This window comes from Cucumis sativus, chromosome 2 (assembly GCF_000004075.3).
Source record: "Cucumis sativus cultivar 9930 chromosome 2, Cucumber_9930_V3, whole genome shotgun sequence".
NCBI lineage: Eukaryota > Viridiplantae > Streptophyta > Magnoliopsida > Cucurbitales > Cucurbitaceae > Cucumis > Cucumis sativus.
The window spans coordinates 23210915-23233512 of record NC_026656.2 but is presented as its reverse complement, the minus strand read 5'-3'; the positions used below and the strand labels follow the sequence as shown (position 1 = coordinate 23233512).

General features: G+C 34.4%; 2 protein-coding genes across 3 annotated transcripts; both read left to right on the top strand.

The window, feature by feature from the left end:
• Window positions 1–1014: 1014 nt before the first annotated feature.
• On the top strand, window positions 1015–8866 carry LOC101217865 (DNA repair protein RAD16). 2 transcript variants are annotated; one of them, XM_004151846.3, is made up of 16 exons: window positions 1016–1324; window positions 1839–1907; window positions 2240–3327; window positions 3530–3652; window positions 3752–3825; window positions 3969–4029; window positions 4116–4262; window positions 4357–4442; window positions 5642–5711; window positions 6211–6339; window positions 6963–7196; window positions 7486–7590; window positions 7672–7824; window positions 7995–8083; window positions 8169–8249; window positions 8362–8866. In XM_004151846.3, the coding sequence occupies exons 1-16, from the start codon at window positions 1276–1278 to the stop codon at window positions 8429–8431; spliced, it is 2628 nt and encodes an 875-aa protein (XP_004151894.2). In that variant the 5' UTR covers window positions 1016–1275; the 3' UTR covers window positions 8432–8866. The 2 variants fall into 2 exon arrangements, with proteins under 2 accessions (XP_031736545.1, XP_004151894.2); XM_031880685.1 differs by lacking the exon at window positions 6211–6339 and having other exon boundaries at window positions 1015–1324.
• Window positions 8867–14584: 5718 nt separating this feature from the next.
• Window positions 14585–17097, top strand: LOC101218101 (B-cell receptor-associated protein 31). Its single transcript, XM_004151847.3, has 2 exons — window positions 14585–15002; window positions 16413–17097. Exons 1-2 carry the CDS (start codon window positions 14720–14722, stop codon window positions 16760–16762), a joined length of 633 nt encoding a protein of 210 aa, XP_004151895.1. The 5' UTR covers window positions 14585–14719; the 3' UTR covers window positions 16763–17097.
• The last annotated feature ends 5501 nt before the right edge of the window (window positions 17098–22598 follow it).

Genomic DNA, 22598 nt, shown 5'->3' with positions numbered 1-22598 from the left:
CTTTTAGTTAAGTAAATATTATTTAAAAATTACTCATTAGCTAGCTTGAACACTGCACAATTACAATTTATCATTATTGTTTTTTATTCTTTGCTACAATGTTTACTATATGTTTTTCAAACTAAAATAATCTACACCAACCCAAACTAAAAAAATCTATATCCGAACACAAATGCTTGTAACTCAAGTATAATAACACAATAGTATAATAACTTAAGGTGCGTTTGGGGGAGAGAAAGAGTTATGAAGGAAAATGATTATAATAATTTTATGTTATGATAATATGTGTATGAGAGAATGTTTATTATTTGTAGTGTTATGATAATATGTGTTTGGGAGAAGGACTATGAATGATAGTGTTATAACAGTACGTGTTTGGGGGAATGGTTATAATATGTAGTGTTAATGATAATATGTGTTTGGATGAATGATTATAATATGTAGTGTTATGAAAATATTTGTTTGAGGAAGAATTACGTGGAAAAGATTATGAAAATTATTTTTAAAAATTCATATTCTAAATCACACAAATATTCACATATTTAATTTACCGAATTGTCATATTTTGGTAAATATTTTTGTTAAATAGGAAGTAAATTTTCAACATATATTGTTAACTCTTTTATTTCTCCAAACTTATCGTTTAGCAAGAGAGTCCTTTGAATATGGAGAATTGTAGGGTAAGAAACGGGAAACTCAATAATTGGAAACCCACGGATGAAATGTGATAGCGCGGCGTGCAATTTAATTGTGTTGTAAATGGGAATAGAAGAAATTATTGAAGCATGAGATGTGTGACGTGAGGTTGGAATGGGGGAGCCGCCAAAGTGAATAAACCCCAAAGAAACAAACCAACGTTTTATTTTATTTACCACTGATGATGATTATAATAATAATTAGGAAATGACTTGTTGAAGAAGTTTGAAAGGGTGTTTCTAGGAAGAAACATGAAACGCACCGTTTGGGGGGTCCCATGTTCAAGTCATAAACATGGATTTTCGCGCTTGCAATCACAGTAATCATAACCAACCCCTTTCCCGCCGATCCTATCACACTCATTCAACTTCAACGCATATCCCTCACAACTCTCTCCATTTCTTTTCTTCTCCCTACTCCCTACTTCCCTTCGTTTCTCACTTCACACTTCTTCTCCCTCCTTCTTCTTCTTCTTCTTCTTCTTCTACTACTACTACTACTTCTTGCTGCTCAATCCTCTCCCCATCCTCCCAAGTCTGGAATTGAAGACGTAGATAATCGCACCGTTTCGTCCTTCCGATGAAGCTTCGTCCCCGTAAGCCCGCCTCCAATGTATTGATCGAAGAAGGTACCGTTTCGATTTTGTTAGTTCTTTTCATGTCTCGCATGCTATGTATCTGTATAATTGTGTTTCTTGAAAACCTAATGTTTTATTTTCTGGAATAATATTGAGGTTTTTCTGTGGTTTTAAAATCAATTACAGCATTGTTACATTTATGATTATGTCTGGCGTATTTTTTAAACTAAGATTGCTCGAGCTGTTTGATATTGTTGAGATGTTGTGATTTTCTTGGAGTGGAATAAGCGATTGTGGCCAAGCGAGGATTTATGGCTTTGATTTTGGCATTGTAGGATCTAAGATTGCGTTTTCAGCATGCTTTTGGAAAGAAAATATGTTCTGATTTTTTTGTACTGTTGTGCTGGAGGGAATTTTGTTGAGATGTCATTGGTCTTTTGAACTGGAAATACACAGTCTCTCCTTATTCTGTGTTCTTTCTTTCTCTTTTTACCACTGTTTTTAGGGGAAAGACCGTTGAATTGTAAAATAGCTAAGTGATTACGTTGTTTTGTTATTGGAGCAGGAAACGTAGACGGAGATTTCTCTGATGATATAGACGTGTCATCTCTTGTTTCCGACTGTGGAAGTGAAGGTACAGTGGTTATTCTTTGGGCTGTAGATATTTTAAGTATGGTAGTCCTGGCAAGAAAATATGTCCCAAGCTTCATCAGTTTTGGTGTCAACTATTTCTTTATAGACTTTCTTTTTCCTTCTCGTTTCATTGGTATACGGGCATGTTCCTTCCGTTTAAGTGAATTTTTCTCTCAAACAATTTCTTCAACAATCTAACTTTGTTCACATTAGCTGTGCCTGCAATGGCTTCCTTGGGTTTTACTTATTTACCTGACATGTTATATCATCATTAAATAAGAGTATGAGTGGGAATAACGTTGAAACCATGAGTTGACAGTTTTAACTGGGCAGATCTTTCCTCGAGTTCTGAGGACTTCAGCGAGCATTCAACAAAGAAGTCTAGAGCAAGGACACAGAAAAAACGTATTAAAAAGGATGGGCCCAGCATTGAGCAGGAAGTGGGAAGCAATGTAGGCAATGATGAAAACCTAAACAATCCGAGACCAGAAATTGCTGACTCCCAGGGTGTGGTTGATATAGAGAAGCCAAAGACCAAGTACTCAAGGAAAAAGAAGACAAAGCCTACCCTTTTGTGGAATATCTGGGAGGAAGAATATGAGAGATGGATTGATGAAAACATTGAAAAAGATTTTGATTTGGCTAATCAGAATGAAGTATTTGCTGAAGCTGTTGAAACACCCGCTGCACTTACGATGCCCCTGCTACGGTACCAGAAAGAGTGGCTAGCTTGGGCACTGAAGCAGGAAGATTCTTCAATTAAAGGTGGGATACTTGCAGATGAAATGGGAATGGGAAAAACCATCCAAGCTATTGCGCTGGTACTTGCTAAACGTCAGCTATCTGGTACTGCTGGATTGAGAAGACCCTCATCGAATCCAAGTTCTTCCAAGGACTTGCCTTTGATCAAAGCAACTCTTGTGATATGTCCTGTGGTTGCTGTGAGCCAGTGGGTAAGTGAGATTGATCGTTTCACATCAGAGGGAAGTTACAAGGTGCTTGTGTATCATGGTCCAAAACGAGAACGGAGTCTTGAGGTTTTATCAGAATATGATTTTGTTATTACCACATACTCTGTTGTCGAGGCTGATTACAGGAAATATCTGATGCCCCCCAAGGATAGGTGCCCTTACTGTAGTAAACTATTTCATAAGAAGAATTTGAAGTTTCACTTGATGTACATCTGTGGGCCTGATGCTGTTAAAACAGAGAAGCAGTCGAAGCAACAAAGGAAAAGGCCTATACAGCCACAAATATGTAAACAGGAGAAATCTGATAAAGATAAGAACAATAATGTTCACAAAAGTGGTGGCCAGAAAAGCACTCTTGGACAGACAGTGGAGGAGCATGAGAATGATGAAAAACATCGTGGGAATTCAATATTGCATTCTGTGATATGGGACCGTGTCATTTTGGATGAGGTGAGATTCCAAAATTTGTCTTTTTTTTCTCGGGTGGGGGGGGGGGGGGGGGGGGGGGGTTGATGCTGCACAGATTTGTTTTGTCACTCCAAAATGGGTAAGAACAAGGGAAAAAGGAAGGAACCTACAGAAGTTAATTTCCATCAGTAGTTTGATGGGTTCTGGTTGTTGTTGAATATAACAAAATTTTATGCAAACGTAGGCACATTTCATAAAAGATAGGCTGTCTAATACTGCAAAAGCTGTTCTTGCAATTTCTTCTTCATTTAGATGGGCTTTAAGTGGCACACCTATCCAGAATCGCGTTGGGGAGCTTTACTCGCTTGTAAGTTCTCTCTTGCAAGTTTTGCTTTGTTTAGAACATTGTCTACTTCCAAGGAAGGTTCTCCTTTTTAAATTAACATGTGTTTTTTGATATGCTCAGGTTCGCTTCCTGCAAATTGTCCCCTATTCTTTCTACTTCTGTAAGGACTGTGATTGTAGAACACTCGATCATAGGTACTAGTTAACTTAAGATTCAGAATAATTCATCATTGCTTAGTAAATTTTCATTTGAATTTTCTGTAAGCTTCCTTGTTTTTGGACTCATTAATTTTTTTATAATAAATCATGTGACATTGGATCCTCATGGGCGATTACAGTTCCCTTACCTGTCCTAACTGCCCTCATAAACGTGTGCGGCATTTTTGCTGGTGGAACAAGGTAAATTCTGCAATGTGTAGCATTTTTAACACTGTATACATTTTTAAACTATGTTTATTTTTTATTTTTATGGTTTGATTTTGAAGAATATTTCTCAACGGATTCAAAATTTTGGGAGAGGTCCAGAGTTTAAAAGAGGGATGATATTGCTGAAGCATAAGATTTTAAGTACCATTGTGCTTCGACGCACCAAAAAGGGTAGAGCTGCTGATCTGGCTCTTCCTCCAAGTACTGTAAGTGGGCATATACATGGTTAACATGGTTAAGTTTGTTAGTTGTTCTCTTTGAGGGACAAACTAACTTTAGTTCCTATCAATCCTCTCATAGGTTTCAATTAGGCGAGATACCCTTGACATTCAAGAAGAAGATTTTTATGAATCATTGTATAATGATAGTCGAGCAAAATTTAATACGTGAGTGACAATCATCATATCTACTGCCATTTTTTATTAAGATATGTATTGAAGTATCTTTGATCCAAATTATGATCAATGTCCCTTCAGTGAATATGATTGCGGCTGGATTTGATGAAAGTGATTACTCTGGAGACCAATTTGGAAAATGTTTTACTACTATCTGAGGTCTTCTGGTTTTGGAATTTAAATTAAAGATACAAATATAGAAAATGGTTGCTTTTGTAGTTGAAGCTGTCTTCAAGTTTTTGCTATCAGTTTATTATTTTACCTAAGAAATCGTAGGTGTTTAAGCTTGAGGCTTTTGTCAAGCTCTGTCATGTTCAAGACTTGGTAATGTCTCTCATTTGAATTGCATTCCTTTGTCTTTGTTTCATTTGAATATTTTTAGTCTGATAGGGATGTGGAACTTGCTTCATGTGGGTGAATATGGAATGACTGTATATGTCTTTTCAAAAGGAAAATATTATTGTACTGTGAAGAAAATATCAGGGGACAGGAAGTTGACTGTATATTTTTCTGGAAGGAAAATATTATTGTACAGTGAAAAAAAAGATAAGGGGACAGGAAGTAACTCAATTGAGAAGTTGTAATGTTTGTATTCATTATTATCAATAAAAGTGTTGATAATTCAGAAAGTTATTCCCTGAAGCCGCACTATATTTGAGAAAGAACTGAATTGTGTATGATCATTTCAGTTTAGAATTGGTTAGAACCAAACACTCAAATCAGACTTTATAGTTATTTTATTTTATTGAGGAAATCTGGCCTAAATTTGTTAAAATGATAAATGTTTTAAACGCTATTGAGGCTTACGTCTTGAGGCTCACCTCGAGGCAGTTCTAAGTTTTAGGCTTGAGGCTCACACCTTTGTTGTACTATAAGAGGTTTACGCCTCTCATAAATGAGACATGCGCCTTTCGTAAACTGCACTAATGCTGTAAATCTCTGTGCCTTGCCTACTGATTGAAAAATAACAGTGATTTGCCTAATTTTTAAATAATATGAAGGTTTGAGTTGTGACAATTTGAACTAGGACTATTTTTACTGTTGTGTTCTTATGACCAATTCTAAATTGATTTTTATTCTCCAATCACTTTTTTTAAAAGATCATGTTTTTTTCTATTCAGCAAATATGAAAATTCAGCACTGATGATAGATGCCTCTTGTGAGATTGTTTGATGTATTTCTCCTTTTAGTTTTGTTGCAGCTGGAACGGTAACAAGTAATTATGCACACATATTTGACCTATTGATTCGCTTGAGACAGGTCTGTGGCTTCTGTTTGGCTTGGAAATTGATATCAATTACTAGTCTTTGGAGTTTGAGGAAGTACTAGAACTTAAATTGAGTTTTAGATTAGATTTACAAGTTTGAAATGTAAATTGGCCAACATTGTTTAGAAGTGGAATCAAGGACATGTCTAATAAAGAGTTTTGGAGTAAAGTTGTGTCAAAGAATAAAACCATGCTAAGCTTTAAGTTTTGACATGGGCAGTTTTTAACAAAACTCAAATAAAATGATTAAAGAACTTACTTTTATTTTGAAAAATATGAATTTTATTGCTTTCTATTTTTCAGTTTATGCTTTGAATTGAATTTATCTTATGATAATTCTTTGCTGCTCTCACTAGTAATTTAAGTAGATGTATTATTTTATCATATTAACCTCAATTTAGCAAAAACTTTAGATTTGTTTCACAAAACATTCGATAGTTCTTCTTCTAAGGATTAGTATTTACTTTACTTCATTTTCTCATAATCTTCCAGGCGGTTAATCATCCATATCTTGTGGTGTATTCTAAAACTAATGCCATAAATAGTGGAAACATTGATGATTCTGATAGTAATAACAAGCAAGTATGTGGAATTTGTTATGAGCCAGCAGAAGAACCTGTGGTGAATCCCATTATCCCTCGCCTTTTATCTTTGTTTTTGCTGTTTGAGAATTTAAATTTTCATTGTATGTATGAGGTTTCAAATGTTCATCTTTTCTGTGCTCTAGTGTGCTCAAGTGAGTTCGAGATCTGCCCTTTCCCCTCTAACCTGAATCTCAAAAGAGCTACAAAACAAACTAACCAAATCCCGTGGACCCAACACAATCATAAACACTCACCTACATATTACATCATTTTGCTCACCTCTTTTTTTTCTTATTCCTCCAAGTGTATACGTTCATAACTGGGGATCTGTCCTGCTGGTGAACATCTTCTAATTGATCACTACCTTTTAAAACTGAATTTATATTGGTAGAAAATTACAGAATAAATCCCTCAACTATTCTTGAAATAACTGATGGGCTGATTATTCTTGAAATAACTAATAGGCTGATTATTCTTGAAACAACTAATTTGTTGAGATTGAATTTCGAACAGTTAATATTGAATGTGATGTTGTTTAATATTATTGTACAGAGAAATTTATAGTTTATAAGTATGTTTGAGTTTATTACCACGATTATTGCTTCTGTTCACTTTATATATGATTTACAAGGCTCTACTAAATCTCTTAAATTCTATCAGGATACCTCTTGCAAGCACACATTTTGTAAGGCCTGCTTAATTGATTATGCCGGTGATTTTTCGAAGCCTGTCTCATGTCCTTCTTGCTCAAAGATGCTCACCAGTGACTTCATCACAAGTATGGCTTTTAAAGATCAAACCGTTAAAAATAAAATTAAGGGGTTTAAATCTTCAAGTATTCTTAACAGAATACAGCTGGAGAACTTTCAGACGAGCACAAAAATAGAAGCTTTGGTAAGTTTTATTCAAGGATACCCTTTATGTATTTAGTCTTTTGAGTGCAAATGAAGAAACGCACATGCTGTCATGTAGGTTATGTTTTATTTAGTTGGTGACACTTTGACTTGGTAGCTACTAGCTTCCTATCATACTTGAAAATTTGTACTGTGCTTTTCTTCTTCCAAATTGAGCAAGTATTTTTGGATTTCTTTATCATTTGCAAGAGAAACGTGGCTAGTACAAGATTCTGAAATTTTGTCTTAATCTCATTTTTAAATGTCTTGATTTTTTTTTCTTACTGCAGAGAGAAGAAATTAGATTCATGTTTGAAAGAGATGGTTCTGCCAAAGGAATCGTTTTTAGCCAATTCACTTCATTTTTGGATCTCATAAACTATTCCTTGTCTAAGGTGAGTAGAAATATAAGCATTTAGAGTCTTCTTCTGATCAGGAAAATAATTCACTTTATGTATTTCAACAACCCTTTGCAGTCTGGTATTACCTGCGTTCAATTAGTTGGAAGCATGTCGTTGACTCAAAGAGCCGATGCTATTAATAGATTCATTGAAGATCCAGATTGCAAGATTTTTCTAATGAGCTTGAAAGCAGGAGGGGTTGCCCTCAATCTTACTGTGGCATCGCATGTAAGGAGTTTCTTTCCATTGATTATGCAATTAAACATGCACATGACCTCAATTATTTTGCATATATACTGTTGCCACAATCTCACTGATATTTGTCGTGCATCAATATCACATTAAACGTTTGTTTTTGGTGATGAACACGCGTTATTTTCTTCTGATCTTCACTTCAGGTCTTCATTATGGACCCTTGGTGGAATCCTGCTGTGGAAAGGCAAGCACAAGATAGAATCCATCGAATTGGGCAGTATAAACCTATCAGGTCCAGTATTTTGGTAAAATATATTTGCCACGTTTACTACTATTGCCTCAAGATAGGACTAATAATATGCGTTTGACATCAACAGAATTATGAGATTTTTTATTGAAAACTCCATCGAGGAGAGGATTTTGAAGCTACAAGAGAGGAAAGAACTGGTATTTGAAGGGTATGTTAGAACAATCTACTTTATAAACCACTAACTAATCGACACATCGTTTCTCGTTGTGCCTGCCCTTTTGATCTTAAAAAAGAAATGCTTTTACTGCCTCTCTATGCAGAACTGTAGGTCGCTCAAATGAGGCCTTGGGAAGATTAACCTTGGATGACATGAGATACCTGTTTCTTTGACCAAGTTCTCCCACAAAAATAGCATTTCAAAAGAACAGAGGAAAGAACTCAAAATTTTGTTCATGTACATGCACACAGTCTCACCCAACACCCCTTTTCTCCAATCTAATTCCAAATTTTGATTCGGTGTAAATGCCTTTGTTTTGATCATAGTTTTGTTGAGTAAATCTATTTTGGTTTTTACGGGACTGAGTTCCTTTAAGTTGTGGGCTTAGATCCGTCATATTCTCTTCGCTCTCTTGTGCACACAATAGAAAGAAAAGTAGTTGAAAAAGTAGGAACTTTAACTTTTTTCTTTTTTGTATATTCATTTGACAGTTGGTGAATATTATTGATTGGTTTTGTTTTTCCCTGTGGGAAAAAACGCATCTGTTGGTTTAGTTGAACAAATGTAGTGCAAGATTTGATAATCTAATCTCTTAAACAATTAACTTATTTTCATTATGAGTAGTTCATAACAAATGTAGTGGATGATTTGGTTAATGCAATGTAGTTGAAGACATGCACAATGCATTAACCAATTAAACTTTCCAGCTATTTGCAACCCGACGTTCATTTTGAGTTGTCCATGACAAATTGAATTTGAACTGCTTTTGAACTGCTTTTGAACTTGTGATTCCTCGGATGTTTATATTTGAAGTCATTTACTTACTAAAGAAAACGAAAACCGTGTATTAACGTAATTAGATTACTTTTAGATAGATATTATTATGATATTATTTTCTTAATTGTATTTCTCTTTGATTATATATAGGTGTGTACTCTACTAAATTATCAATAAAATAGAGATTCATTTCATAGAAAACAACATGGTATCAGAGCCTTGTCTCTTTTGAATTCAAGTCACCACATCCCATTTGCCTCCGTTGATCATTCATCGACAGAGGTAGAACCATCCGCTGCCTCTCCTCTTCGTTCTTCGCCCAAAAAGTGAAACCAAAACTGATTTCCTCTCTCTCAAAACGCCGCTCAGCCTTGCCAGCCACTCGTCGGTCATTGTTTTCTCTGTACACGTTTCTGTCTTCTCCGTTCAGATCTGAAGACAAACCGTTGTCTTCTCCGTGCACGTTTTTGTCTTCTCCGTTCAGATATGAATACAGAAATGTCTGCTGTCGCACACATGCTCTGCCATCGCACACCTCACCTCAGCATCGGTCACACCATCTCCAGCCCAGATCTGTCTCTTCCCAAGTGTAGCGCCGACCTCCCCTCTGTTTTCCTTTCTCTTTGTCCGCGAAGCTTCAACCCAGATCTGTCTTCCTCCAAGAAGCTCTGCTCGTCGCCGCTTCTTCTCTTCTCATATTCGCCGCCGCTACCTCTGCCATGAAACCCACCGACGACGAAGTCCTCCGCTCGCGCATCGCTCAGATCCATTCACACATCTCCACTCACATCTGATATGAACAAGATCCACAAATGAATCCCCACAAATGTGCATCTCTGCTCTTCCGACCTTCTAAACCACCGCATGCTGATGAACAACGTCGTCGTTTCATCTGTTCGTCTGCCTCCCATCAATTCCGATCCACGAAACCCATACCGCCACTACAACTCCTTCCTATTGCGAATCTCACCGGTGAAGACGTATCTGTTTGATTCGTCGACGTCTCTGTTTGATTCGTGCATCATCTCCAACGCCTAATTTCGTCACCTTCATGTCCGCTCTCCATTTGTGAAGCTTGCCATCGTGAAATCCAACTCCTTGGATTTCCTCTATTAATCTGTTGTGCCTACAAGTTGTCGTCCCTTCTTCAGTCACCACGAGTAGCAGATATCTGTCACTCGTCTCTTACTGACAAACAAACTAAACCACCTCTGTTCCAGATCTCCGACGAGGTCTCTAAAGCAAACCCAACCGGTTCCATATCTGTCCATTTTCGTTCAAATCCACGTTTCGATGCTCTATCAGCTTTGCTTCGATTGGATTCGGCTCCGTTTGCTCGATGCCACGAATCTCCGGTTGTGTTGTTCATTTGTCTATTGTGAAAAACTTTGCTTATCTTCACGTTTAGTTCGTTCCAATCTAGTTGATCTGACGACAGTTTTTGTCCTGCTATGACTCTACTTCCATTCTGACCCAACGAAAGACATAATTCAGATCTCGCTTTCGTCCCATTTCAATTCTGCTCCGTTTTTCCTTTGCTTTGATTAAAGTTTGTTTTTGTTTGTTTTTGTTTTTCTAATTCTGTTCTAGATTCTTTGTTCTTAGCAAACTCAAGTTGTGAGTTCAACCTTGAATTTGAGGGAGGGTATTAAAGTAATTAGATTATTTTTAGGTAGATATTATTTTGATATTATTTCCTTAACTGTATTTCTTTTTGGTTATATATAGATTTGTAATCTCTGTTTACGTAATTCGAACAATTCGAATTATTTCAACATATTGTTCTAAGTTAATTCCATATAAGCTAGTAGGGGAACCTAATAGACCTATGAACTTTAATGATTTGGGATTAACTGGCTAAACTCTTTTACACCAAACTAATCGACATTCATTAACTAACGAGTCATTCCACTAAACTCTCGTAGTTGCACTCCCCTCACTATAGATAAATTTGTGTCCATGTGATATAACTATGATAAGCAAGTTAATACTTTGCAGGTTGTTTGTAACTTCGATTTGGTCTAAAAACTGTTTTACCTCTAAGACTACATCTTGTTTCTTAAGTCTCACTGATCCACTATTGAACAATTAGTTTTAGGTCCAATCTATACATCGAATCCCTCTCGGACCAATGAGAGGGTGGAGTCCCTTGTTGAAGATTTGAATTCAGTTCTTAAAGGAACAACCTATCTACTAACCCTAAAGCGATTTTACCCCTTAAATTGGAGGCTTATTGTTGAACATTCACTTGGTTTTACCCTTTAAATATGAGGCTTCTTGAGCCAGAGCTATTGAGTTTCCCTCACCTATGAAGATCTTAGGATAAGTCCATTTGAACAAAAAATCAAAGTTAGCTCAAGATTAAGATTTAGTTACCTAAGTCATCAATAATTAAAATAGTCAGTTTTAACGATTAATAGTAGCTATCAATGATAATAACTGATAACAGTTATCGGTGATATTCCCTAATCGTAGCTTTTAGTAATAATTTTCAACGTGAAAAATCGAGAAGAAGTGTGTGAAATAATAATTTCTCAAATTGAAAGCTATCACTGATAGCTTTTAATTTGAGAAATTTGGCAAGAAACGCCCAAAATAGTAGTTTGACATGGATATTTTAGTCTTTTACTATTTTTGTGCTATATATGCAATTATTTTATTTTATGTTTTTACATGTTATTATTTTAGTCTTTTTTGTCAATTAGGCAACTAAACCCATAATTAAATATATAACACTATTTTAAAGAAATTGTAAATATAACCAGACATATCAATGATAAACTTTACGTTGATATACTTATTAGTGATATAGACCTCATACTTCAATTATCAGTAATCGACACCCAAAGCTAAATTTAAATGTTGTTATTCCCATAAATTCTTTTATATTGGCATATATTTGTTAACACTTTGAATTTGATAGCTATATATCTCTTTAAAAATATGTTAGAAAAAGCAAACTAGATATCGTGCTTTCCACCCCACAATAGTAATAATAGCCCTTTTGATCTCCGAACTCTTGTAAGCAACAATTCACTAACTATATTTTCAAATTTGAAATATTAATCCCTTTCACGAACTCTTAAAAGTCTCGAGTTTCTAAATTGTATTATATTAAACTAGTGTACTACCACTTATATTTTTGTATCAATACAATTGCATATTTAGTACTCAAAAAAATATTAAAATTGGAACACTTGTATAAATTTATGCACCACCACAATGATTTTGATGAACAAGTATGATTGTAGAACTTTTATCTTTTTTTTTTTCTTTCCATTTTAATCTTGAATGACATTTCCTCTCTAAATCTCTACTAATTCACTGAATATTTAACAATAAATCTACGTAAGTTTTTCAATGCAATAGAAGATGTCAAAATATTACAAAATATTAAAACATATATTTAAGGAACTAATTAAACTAAAAGTTTTTATAAAGTAAATAAGAATTACATTTAATGAAGACCAAATTAAAAAGATATTGTTTAAAATAATATTTTACTGGAATTGTGGAATAAAAGAAATGTTGTTTCCTTTTCAGACTTTGTTCCAATAATTTTCTCAAAATAGTGTTATTTTGAAAACGTTTTTCATAATATATATAAATACAATTTCAAACACATTATAATAAATGTGACAACTATAAAATTTCAATTGCATAAGGAGGTTCTCTATTTTTATTTTTTATTTTTAATTTGGTGTGGCATAATTAAATTTGTGAACAATTGTAACTTTTGTGGACAATCTTCTTAATAAAAACTTCAAACTTTATTAATTACAATTTTTTGTCCTCATCTTATAGAAAATAAACTAAATAATTAAATCAAAATAACGTTGTTCACATGAGATTTTGTGAGAAGTGTAATTCGTGGAATTAAACTTTGTATATTGATTTATATGGTGGATACACACTCTAATATTTACTTCTTGTATGCTTTCTCTCGAATATAGGTTAAAACTTAGAACTTTTTGGTCTTTAGTCTCCAGAAAGTTGTAGTTGCAAGTCAATTTGAGCTTCGATCTTCTAAAATTCAAGGAAAGCTTTAATCTTTCAAGTCTTCAATCTTTTAAAAAACGGTAATCTTGAGGTTGATAAAAACTTGCACGTCTTGAGAGCTTTTAGAAGTTTGAGTCTTCATTTCTTCGTAACTCTAGTTCTTTAGAGCTTCAATTCTTCCTTCAACCAGATATCCCTAAAATGAATGAAAATGTCTCTATTTATAGAGGATTTTCATGGGCTTTAGCTGGGCTTGGGTGTAACGCCGTGAGTTTATAAGGGGGACATGAATGAATTGATAACACATCTGAATGAAAGGGATCCTTAGGACATGAAATGAGGACATGGAAGTGAGGTTAAGAAAGACTTAAAGAATTAAAAGTTACTACCTATTCAAACATGGTGCACCTTTCTTTTTTATGACTCGATCATAAGAACTCCAACGTTAAGTATACTTAGCTAGGAGCAGTTCTGTGTTGGAGACCTTATGAAAATTTTTGAACTTTCACTCTAATAAGTCTTTTAGACAATAAGGATGATGTTGTCAAGTCTAAACGATTGTATACAAATAGTCAAATTTAAATGATTGTGTACAGAGAATCTTAAAAAAATCGTTTAGATTTTGGTAGCCAAATTAAACGATTAAATATAAACTACTGTGTTCCAAATATAAGTGATCGTGTACCAAATCTAAACGATCATTTTCCAAATATATACAACCATTTTTCAAATATAAAAGATCGTACTAATTTTTTTTTTTTTTAAATCGTTGAAATATGACTAACAAAATTTAAACGATAAAATCTAAATGGATAGAAAAAAGAGTCAAATATAAACAATCGTTTCATATATTAGGGGCACTTGATGTTAACTAATTACAAGACATTTTTAGTATTTTTCATTGTAAGATTTTCTTATATTGCAAGTTTGTTATATTCTTAAAAACACCACTAATTAAAATGTAAAGGGACAAATTTGTCTAAATTTTTTTGGATTATGCGTTTTTATATATTATATATTAAAATTTTTATTATGAAACATTTTTAAAAATAGCAAAATAAATTAACATATTTATAAGCTATAACTTAATTTTGGATTATATCAATGATAATCTTCTATCACTAAGCATATTAATGACCGTCAGTGATAAAATTTGCTATATGTTGTAAATATTTTATAAAATTTGCTATTTTGAAAAAAAATTATCTTATTTATTATATTAAATTTTTTGTAATATTATTATGAATGATAAAAAACATTTAAAAAAGCAAATTTAAAATTTGTGAGAATTAAATATTTTGGTTAAAGTTGGTGTAGTATTTGAGAAGAGAAGTAATATTAGGAAGGAATGAGTAGTGAGGAGATATAGAAACTCAATTATGACATAAATATATACATTAGCCAAAAATTTGTATAACTATTATACATTAAATTTCCGACTCTTTGTATAGAAAAGTAAACACAAAAACTAATTGTATAACTTAACTTAACTTACCTAAACTTAAGTAGGAAAAAAAAAGAAAAAGAAGAAAAATGTAAAAAGTAAAAGGTAAAAAGAAAAGGGGGAGTAGGGTATCATTGGATCCAGACTGGAATAAGGTTCTACCGAACGCCATCGCCATCGCCATTAGCCAACGCCTGGAACAAACGGTGAACGGTCTGTTGCACGAGGACTCCCATCCACCATGATTCAGCTTCTCTTCACCGTAATCGCTACCCAAATGGCTCTGATTTTGACTCTCCTCTTCCGGACTCCTCTCAGGAAGCTTGTCATCTTCACTTTAGATCGTCTTAAGCGCGGTAAAGGCCCTATCGTTGTTCAAACAATCGCCGGAACTGTCTTCGTTGTTCTTCTTTCTAGTGTCTATAGCATGCTTAAGATCCATAATCGCATGGTTGAGGCTGGTGAGGTTAATCCCACCGATCAGGTCCTTATGTCCAATCACTTGCTTGAGGCTTCTCTCATGGGTAATTCTCAATCATTTCTCCACTTCCTTTTTCTTTGAATCTTCTTCCCTCTCTCCATACCATTGTCTCTTAATTTTTTGGGTCGAATGTGTTTGTTGTATGATTTCAAGGTTTTGATTGCTTACGGAATTATTGACTTTACTTGCATCTTTAGAATCATCAACTTTAGTCTCTGACCTAGTTAAAACCGATGGAACTCGATTTATTTATTTCGATTCGATGATTGTGATGTGACATTACACCTTTTCCTAAAATTGAGCTGTTGTTTACTTCTACAATTTCGTCCGCACGCTTCTGGATTGCATAAAATTTCACATATAAATGGAGTTTCCTGGTTAGTAAGAAAGAAGGCTTATAAATGCGGATGGATCCTGATTCTTTACTTACAGGGATGGAATCCAGTTTGAGCATTGACAGAGTGTTTGGAAATTTGCTGGAGTATAGTTTTGAGGGAAAAATCAATACGGGAGCATTTGAAAACAATATCATTCTGAATGATTGATGTCAATTGATGGAGCCTTGAATTTGATGTTTAGGCTGTCGATAAGTTTTTCACCTTTCTTAAAGTTATAGTTAAATGTCTCGCCTAACCTCACAAAAGTTTTCTAGGTCCCATTTGATAACCATTTGGTTTTTTGTTCTTAAGAATGAAGCTTGTAAACACTAATTCAACTCATAAGTTTTCATGTTTTGTTATCCACTTCCTACTTGATTTTTTAAAGTAAGGTCAAGTTTTGAAACTTAAAAATGTAGCGTCCAAATAATTTGTTAGGACAGGAGTTGGAGTGTTTCTTTAAGAAAGGTAAAATGGAAACCATAATTGAAAATTGGAGAGATAAAAAGAATAAATTTCGTAAATTTGGTTTTAGTTTTTGGTGTTTGAATTTTGAAAATTAAGCGTATAAACATCATCACTTTCATTCATTGGTTTCCATGTTTGGTCATCTATGTTATAAGAATGTTTTTCAAAATTGAAGTCTTTTTTTTTTTTATAAAAAAGTAGTTTTCAAAAACTTGTTTTTGTTTTTAAAAATGATAAATGTTTACGTAGGAAAGATGGGAGCCATGACCATGAATAAGAAATTTTGAGAAAACATAGGCAGTTTTCAAAATCCAAAAACTCAATAATTACCAAACAGGGCCAATAGCCTTAAAAGTTGGCTTAGATGTTGTAAAAGATGTAGTTAATAGAGCACAAAAACTATAGACAATGGTAGAGTTTGTAAGCCTAGTTTTTAGATACAGAAGACAAAAAACAAAATACTTACCCAATGGACTTGAGTTTTGTGTTCTAATCTGATTTTCTTTGTTTTCTAATCGAGATCTTTCCATTTGCTTGCAATTTTGGTGGTCATTCTCATTTGTTACAGTAGTTCATGTAGATTCAAATATAACATTTATGTTCTGCAGGTTTTCTGTTGTTCCTTGCACTGATGATTGATAGACTACATCATTACATCCGAGAGCTTCGACTACTTCGGAAGACCATGGAGGTTGCAAAGAAGCAAATTCGAGCATCAGAGGACGCAAGCGCAGAGAAGCTTAAAGCCCTAGGAGAAGAGGCAACTACCATGAGGAATAAAATAACCAAATTGGAATCCGAAGTTGAGGTAAAAACAAAGGAAGCAAATGATGCAGAAGCTGAGACAGATGCTTTAAGAAAGCAATCTGAGGAGTACCTGCTCGAGTACGATCGCTTACTGGAGGACAATCAAAATCTTCGGAATCAGTTGGAGTCAATTGAACATGCCTCTTCGTAATCTCTGACCAAGCAGGTTGTCGTAAAATCTTTTACGCATAATGTCGGAGGCATAAGAAAATGGTGCATTTACGCTTTTTTGCTTAATCAGAGTGCCTCTGATTAGTTGGGGTATGTATCAATGAAATGAAGTTAAGCTGGGAAATTGATGGAAATATGTTCTTTTACAAACTGGGTAAAGTGTTAAAAGTGAAAGCTTAATGCATTTAGACTACTTTTCATGGCTGTTTATGTGTACTTTTTTTTTTTAATGTAATTACATTGTATATGACATATGATCCAATGTAATTGATTTTGATAATTGCAAGTTCACAGGCGGATAGGCAATTTTAGTCATTTACCAGTGTTGAATGATTAACATGTAACATGTTCTCTTCATGTTCTCTTTGCTTGGAGATTTCAATTGCATTTGATTTTAGCAAAACACCAATTTCAAAGAATCTTAGAATCAGGTTTGTGTTTTATCTTTTGAAATATCATGTACAGAACTTTAAATTGTTGAGGTTAAGTTATATATATTTAGTAGGTACTAGTATTTTGGGTCTGGTGTATATTTAACTATTTAAGTCTTTAGGTTAAGATTTCTTACCCCTACTTGAAATTTAAGGGTTTGCCATATTAATAGATTAGTGCATGTATGCCTTAGTTGATGGAGCTGGTTGTTAGCGTCTTGTCTTGTCTTGCTTATAATAATTTTAGTCGTGATTTATAAAGAGTTGTCAATATCGCTAACAATCATTTATAGGTGATAGACTCTTATTAACAATATGGTTTATCACAATTTGTTTTATGGATCTGACTGCAATCTCCTTTTTTCATAGAAGAGACAAATGTTTATGTGCAATGTCACACCACCTCTGCAAGACCCTCTTTGGCTGAGGGAGAAGGCGTGCAACTAGCAAGCATTGACTCTCTTAGTGATACTTATTGTCCAACTTGACTTGAACTGAGTTACTTAACCAAAGTATGGAAAAGCTTAAAAAGTAAGTTAAACATTAATCGTAGGAAACATTTAAAAATCACATCCATGAAAAAAATTACAATAGTGAGGTTATAAGAAGGTTTCAACGTATTACAAACTTCAACAAAAATTCAACCCCAAATCCAACACAACCATGCACGAGTCCATCAAATAGGACTAAGACAAAACACTTGAAATACTTCCCTTTTAGATACTAGTGGCTTCAGTTACGAAAAGACAAACAACTTCGTGAGATGTTACTCTATTTGCCAAACAGCTAAAGGGACCAGCACCAATGCTGGATTATACAACCCTTTACCTATCCCTACAATCATATGAGAGAATTTATCAGTAGACTTTGTTTTGGGATTGCCAAAAACTCAAAGACAACATGATGTTGTAATGGTAGTCGTTGATAGATTCAACAAAATGACCCATTTCCTACCCTGCAAGAAGACTAATGATGCAGTCTATATCGCTAATCTCTTATTTGGGGAGATAATTTGACTACATGACATACCTAAATCTATTGTACCAGACAGTAATGTGAAATTCTTAAGCCACTTTTGGCGCACCCTATGGAAAAAACTAGATACTACACTCAAATTCAGCATTACAGCCCATCCACAAACAGACGGCCAAACAAAAGTCACTAACAGAACTTTGGGAAATCTAATCCATTTCCTAAGTGGATCAAAACCTAAATAGTCGGATCTAGCATTAGCTCAAGCTGAATTTGCATTCAACAATATGAAAAACATATCAACCGGGAGATGTCCCTTTGAAATTGTCTACACCAAAAGTCCTAGACTTACTTTTGATCTTGCTAATCTACCATCACATGTAGATATCAAGATCGAAGCAGAAAATATGATCGAGAGAACACAAAGCCTGCACAAAGATGTACATGAACACCTAGAGAAAACTAGTTTATCTTATAAACAAGATAAAGACAAGAAAAGAAGGGAAGTAAAGTTCGAAAAGGGAGATCTAGTGATGATTCATTTGAAGAAAAATAGATTTTCAATAGGGACGCATAATAAACTAAAAGACAGACAACTTGGGCCTTGCAAAATACTAAAAATGTATGGTGATAATGCTTACAGAATTGAACTACCAGTCGACCTATATATCAACCTTGTTTTTATTGTAGCAGACTGGAAGATCTAACACATCCCAGATGAGTTCCAACTTGCTGATTAATTCAACTCACGGACGGGATGGATTTGATGTAACTAAATAAGGCTATCTAATAAGGCCACCTAATTAACTAAACAAAACTGTTAAAGTTGTTACAACTAAAATATTTATTCTGCGTGTAAAGTTCTTGTATAAATAAATATCTTTACCACAACCGGAAGATAAGAGAAATTTTCAAAAAATTTCTTAAAATTCTCGTGGGTCCCTAAATATGTCTAATTCTTTTGATCTTGGTTAGATTTCTCCCAAAACAACACAATTTGAAAATTTCTTCAAGTTTTGAGCTCACTCAAACTTGATTTTTACTTTAAAAAAAATGAAGTTTTCCTCCTTCAGTTTCTATTTATAGACCTGAAAAGCATATGGTTTGTTCGACATTCCTCTTTCATTTAATTTTCAGACCACTTAACTTAGTTTTCTATTCTTAGTAACTCAATTGTTTGCAATTATTTGATGGACAACTCCCAACTCAACACCTAGTTCAATCTTAAACACCGCATGACAACATAGCCTTTGTTGCACATACATGTGTGCCCCCAACTAGCCCTCAACTCGTGCTCATCACATGACTATGCATCCAAGCAAGGTCTCTCGGCCAACCAATTATCACTTACAATTTACAAGATTGAATGCATAGCTCATACCTAAACTTATTTTGGCCCCCTAACTTGTGCCTTAGTTAACTTAGAGTGTAAATCTCAACGCCCACGCAAAAGGTCAAATATCATGTCTGCATAAAACTACTATTAAGTGCAAGCTAAACTCTACACAAGGATTTGGTTGGACGCATGTCTCATGTCTTAGATCCATTTGACCACCTAGCCCTTAACCACCTCGTATAGCCATTTCATGGCGGCATACACCTCACCCAACACAAGACCTAGGCGTTCACCAAGATTTTCCCTTCTAGATAGGGGTGTAATCGGGTTGGGTTGGGAGACATTCTCGAATAACCCGAATTTAGTTTCCAACCCAACCCATAAAATATAAGTTGGGTTAGGTTGGATTATCGGTTTGTCTTGTTTTTTTTTTTTTTTTTTTTTTTGGTTTCTACTTTCTAATGGTTGTAAAGTTCAAAATAGTGAGAAGAGAGTGAAGGGATGCGACGTGAATGATACTCCGTGCATGAAGGTGAATGAGAAGAGGAAGACCTAATTTTTTAAGTTTTATTTTATTAAATGATATATATACATAAATATATCTACATATTATATTAATTCAGGTTGGGTTGGGTTGAACCGAATTTTTCAACCCTCCAACCCGAGATCTAACCCAACCCAACCCAAAAAAATTCAATTTTTTTAACACAACCCAACCCATATTTTAACCCTAACCCAAACCAACCCAATCCAACCCAAATGGATTGGGTAGTTCGGGTTGTTGAGTTCAATCCATATTCTTACACCCTTAGTTCTAGGCTCAACCTCTTGACAACCTAACTTAACCTAGCCTCACACAACCTAGGTTTATTAAGCACACTTTTCTAAATTATGGAAGGATATCCACACAACAAAGCACACGCAATGGAACTTAAAGTAAGTTAAAGGAATGATCTAGGGTGTATAAAAATGACAAGTATTTAAGAGTTAGTAAAATGGTAAATTTATAAAGAGTAGAGTGGTAATTTACCGAAATGGAAAATTTGTAAATCCTTCACCTTCATCTTTAGGTTTTTTTTTTTGCAAAGGTATTGTATTAAATGCTAAGTGGGGAATTGAACCTGGGACCTCTTGTCCACAGGAACATATAGGTTCTAGTTGAGCTAAGCTCATGTTCCTCTTTAGGTTTTTTATTAGTGAAAGAAAAAAGAGAAAAAAAGAGAGAGGCAACCGACAAACTCAGTAAAAGAGAGAGAGAGAAGTAAGTTCGACGGTGAGCTTCGATCGGTGCGAACTCAGTTGACGACGATGTTGACGGTGAACGACATCCGATAAGGCTGTAGTTTTTTGGCATGTCAACGTCGGGTTAGACTATTTTTTGGGGTACAACCGTTGATTTTCGATAGGTGTTTCAGCGTTGGGTTTCAAAGGGTCCGTTTCTTATTTAGGTCTCGACTGATCAGTTTTAGCATTGTTTGTATCAACGGATTTGGGTCTCGACATCAGTTCAGCGTGGGTATCGGCATCAGTTCAACGTGGGTCTCTCAGTTTCTCTTGGCGTTTGGTTGACGATATAATTGGGTTTGTTGTGGTTAATTACAAATTGCTAATTGTGTTGAACTCTGTAATTGTATCGTGATTTTGCTCTTAATAAAATTCCTCCAAGATGGTTCTCAAAGTGGATGTAGACCAAATTGGTCGACCCACTATATATCGTCGTGTTAGCTCTTTTATTGCTTTGTGTGTATTTTGGATTGTGCGTTCTCTTTTGCATTGTTCTATGATTTAGTGCATAAATTATAACATTGGGTTAACATGCATGTCTTGGACGATGTCTTTTTTTTGCCAGGTTCGTAGGTGGAATAATGTTTTGGCCCACTCTTTGGCTCCAAATGCTTTGGAGGAGCCTCCTTCTACTTTATTTCCCCTACCTTTTGTTGTATGATTATTTGGTTTCATCAAATGTGATCCTTCAGTTGGTTTGCTGTTTGTCTCATCATATATATGTATGTATATATATATATTCATTTATTTATTATATGTAATGTCATATATGGAAGGAAACTTATTTGAATTAAATGACTAAAATTCTTAAAACATTTTATAAATATATAATAAAATATCACAGTCTATTTGTGATAGATCACAATAAATCACAAAGACTACTATTTATATTTATCATGATGCAAATAAACAAAAATAGTAGTATAGCGATTCATTGTAGATAGATTGACTATGACATTTTGCTATATTTAAAAATAATCCTATATGAAATAAATTTACTTTTATTACTAACTTCCATGCATATATATATATGTTTATGTTGTATATAAGTGTCTAATGGTAAAATTATATAATTCAGTGTCATATATATTGGGTTATAAACTATTACATGATAGTAGCCAATAGGGCATATATCATATAAAACCAAATGTTTGAGAGAGCACAACGGAGGAGCCAATGGGAGCTTGATGATTCATGCAATGACATGCATGTTTTTAAGCTATTAGTTTGTGAATTTTTACTATGAAAAATGGATTCGTGCATTCGTTTTGGTTAAAATCTGTTAAACCAAGTCATTGGCGATTATTATGGTTAAAAACTATGAATTGCTATTTTGGAACTAATCTAGTGAACTTTGGTAGGTTTTAGGTTGTTTTGCAGATTTTTCATTTGATATGGTCGCAACATAACTGATGTACTTGCATCATTTAGTCCTAAATTTCTAAATTTGAACTAGTAACCAAATAGTTACAAATTTTGTGTTCTAAACTTCTAATTAGTGGAGGAGCTTCGATTTTCATTTAGAAAGTTAAATCTTGTTTCCCCAACCACTTTAGAGCTTGTAAAAGTAAAAGGGGTGAAAGCCTTTCATTTCTTGGCATCAACTCCCCCATTGTCAATTGCATGCCACCACCTCTACAGATTTTGTCACTTTTCCAGCAGCTTTTTGAGTTTTTTCTGAAAGTTTCAAGTCAGTAGAGAACGGAAGTTCCTTTGAGGGATAGTGGCTCAAGGATCTCTATCTTCCCACAAATGTGTTGAGGAACAATAATTACACCTTCAAAAAGGAGGAA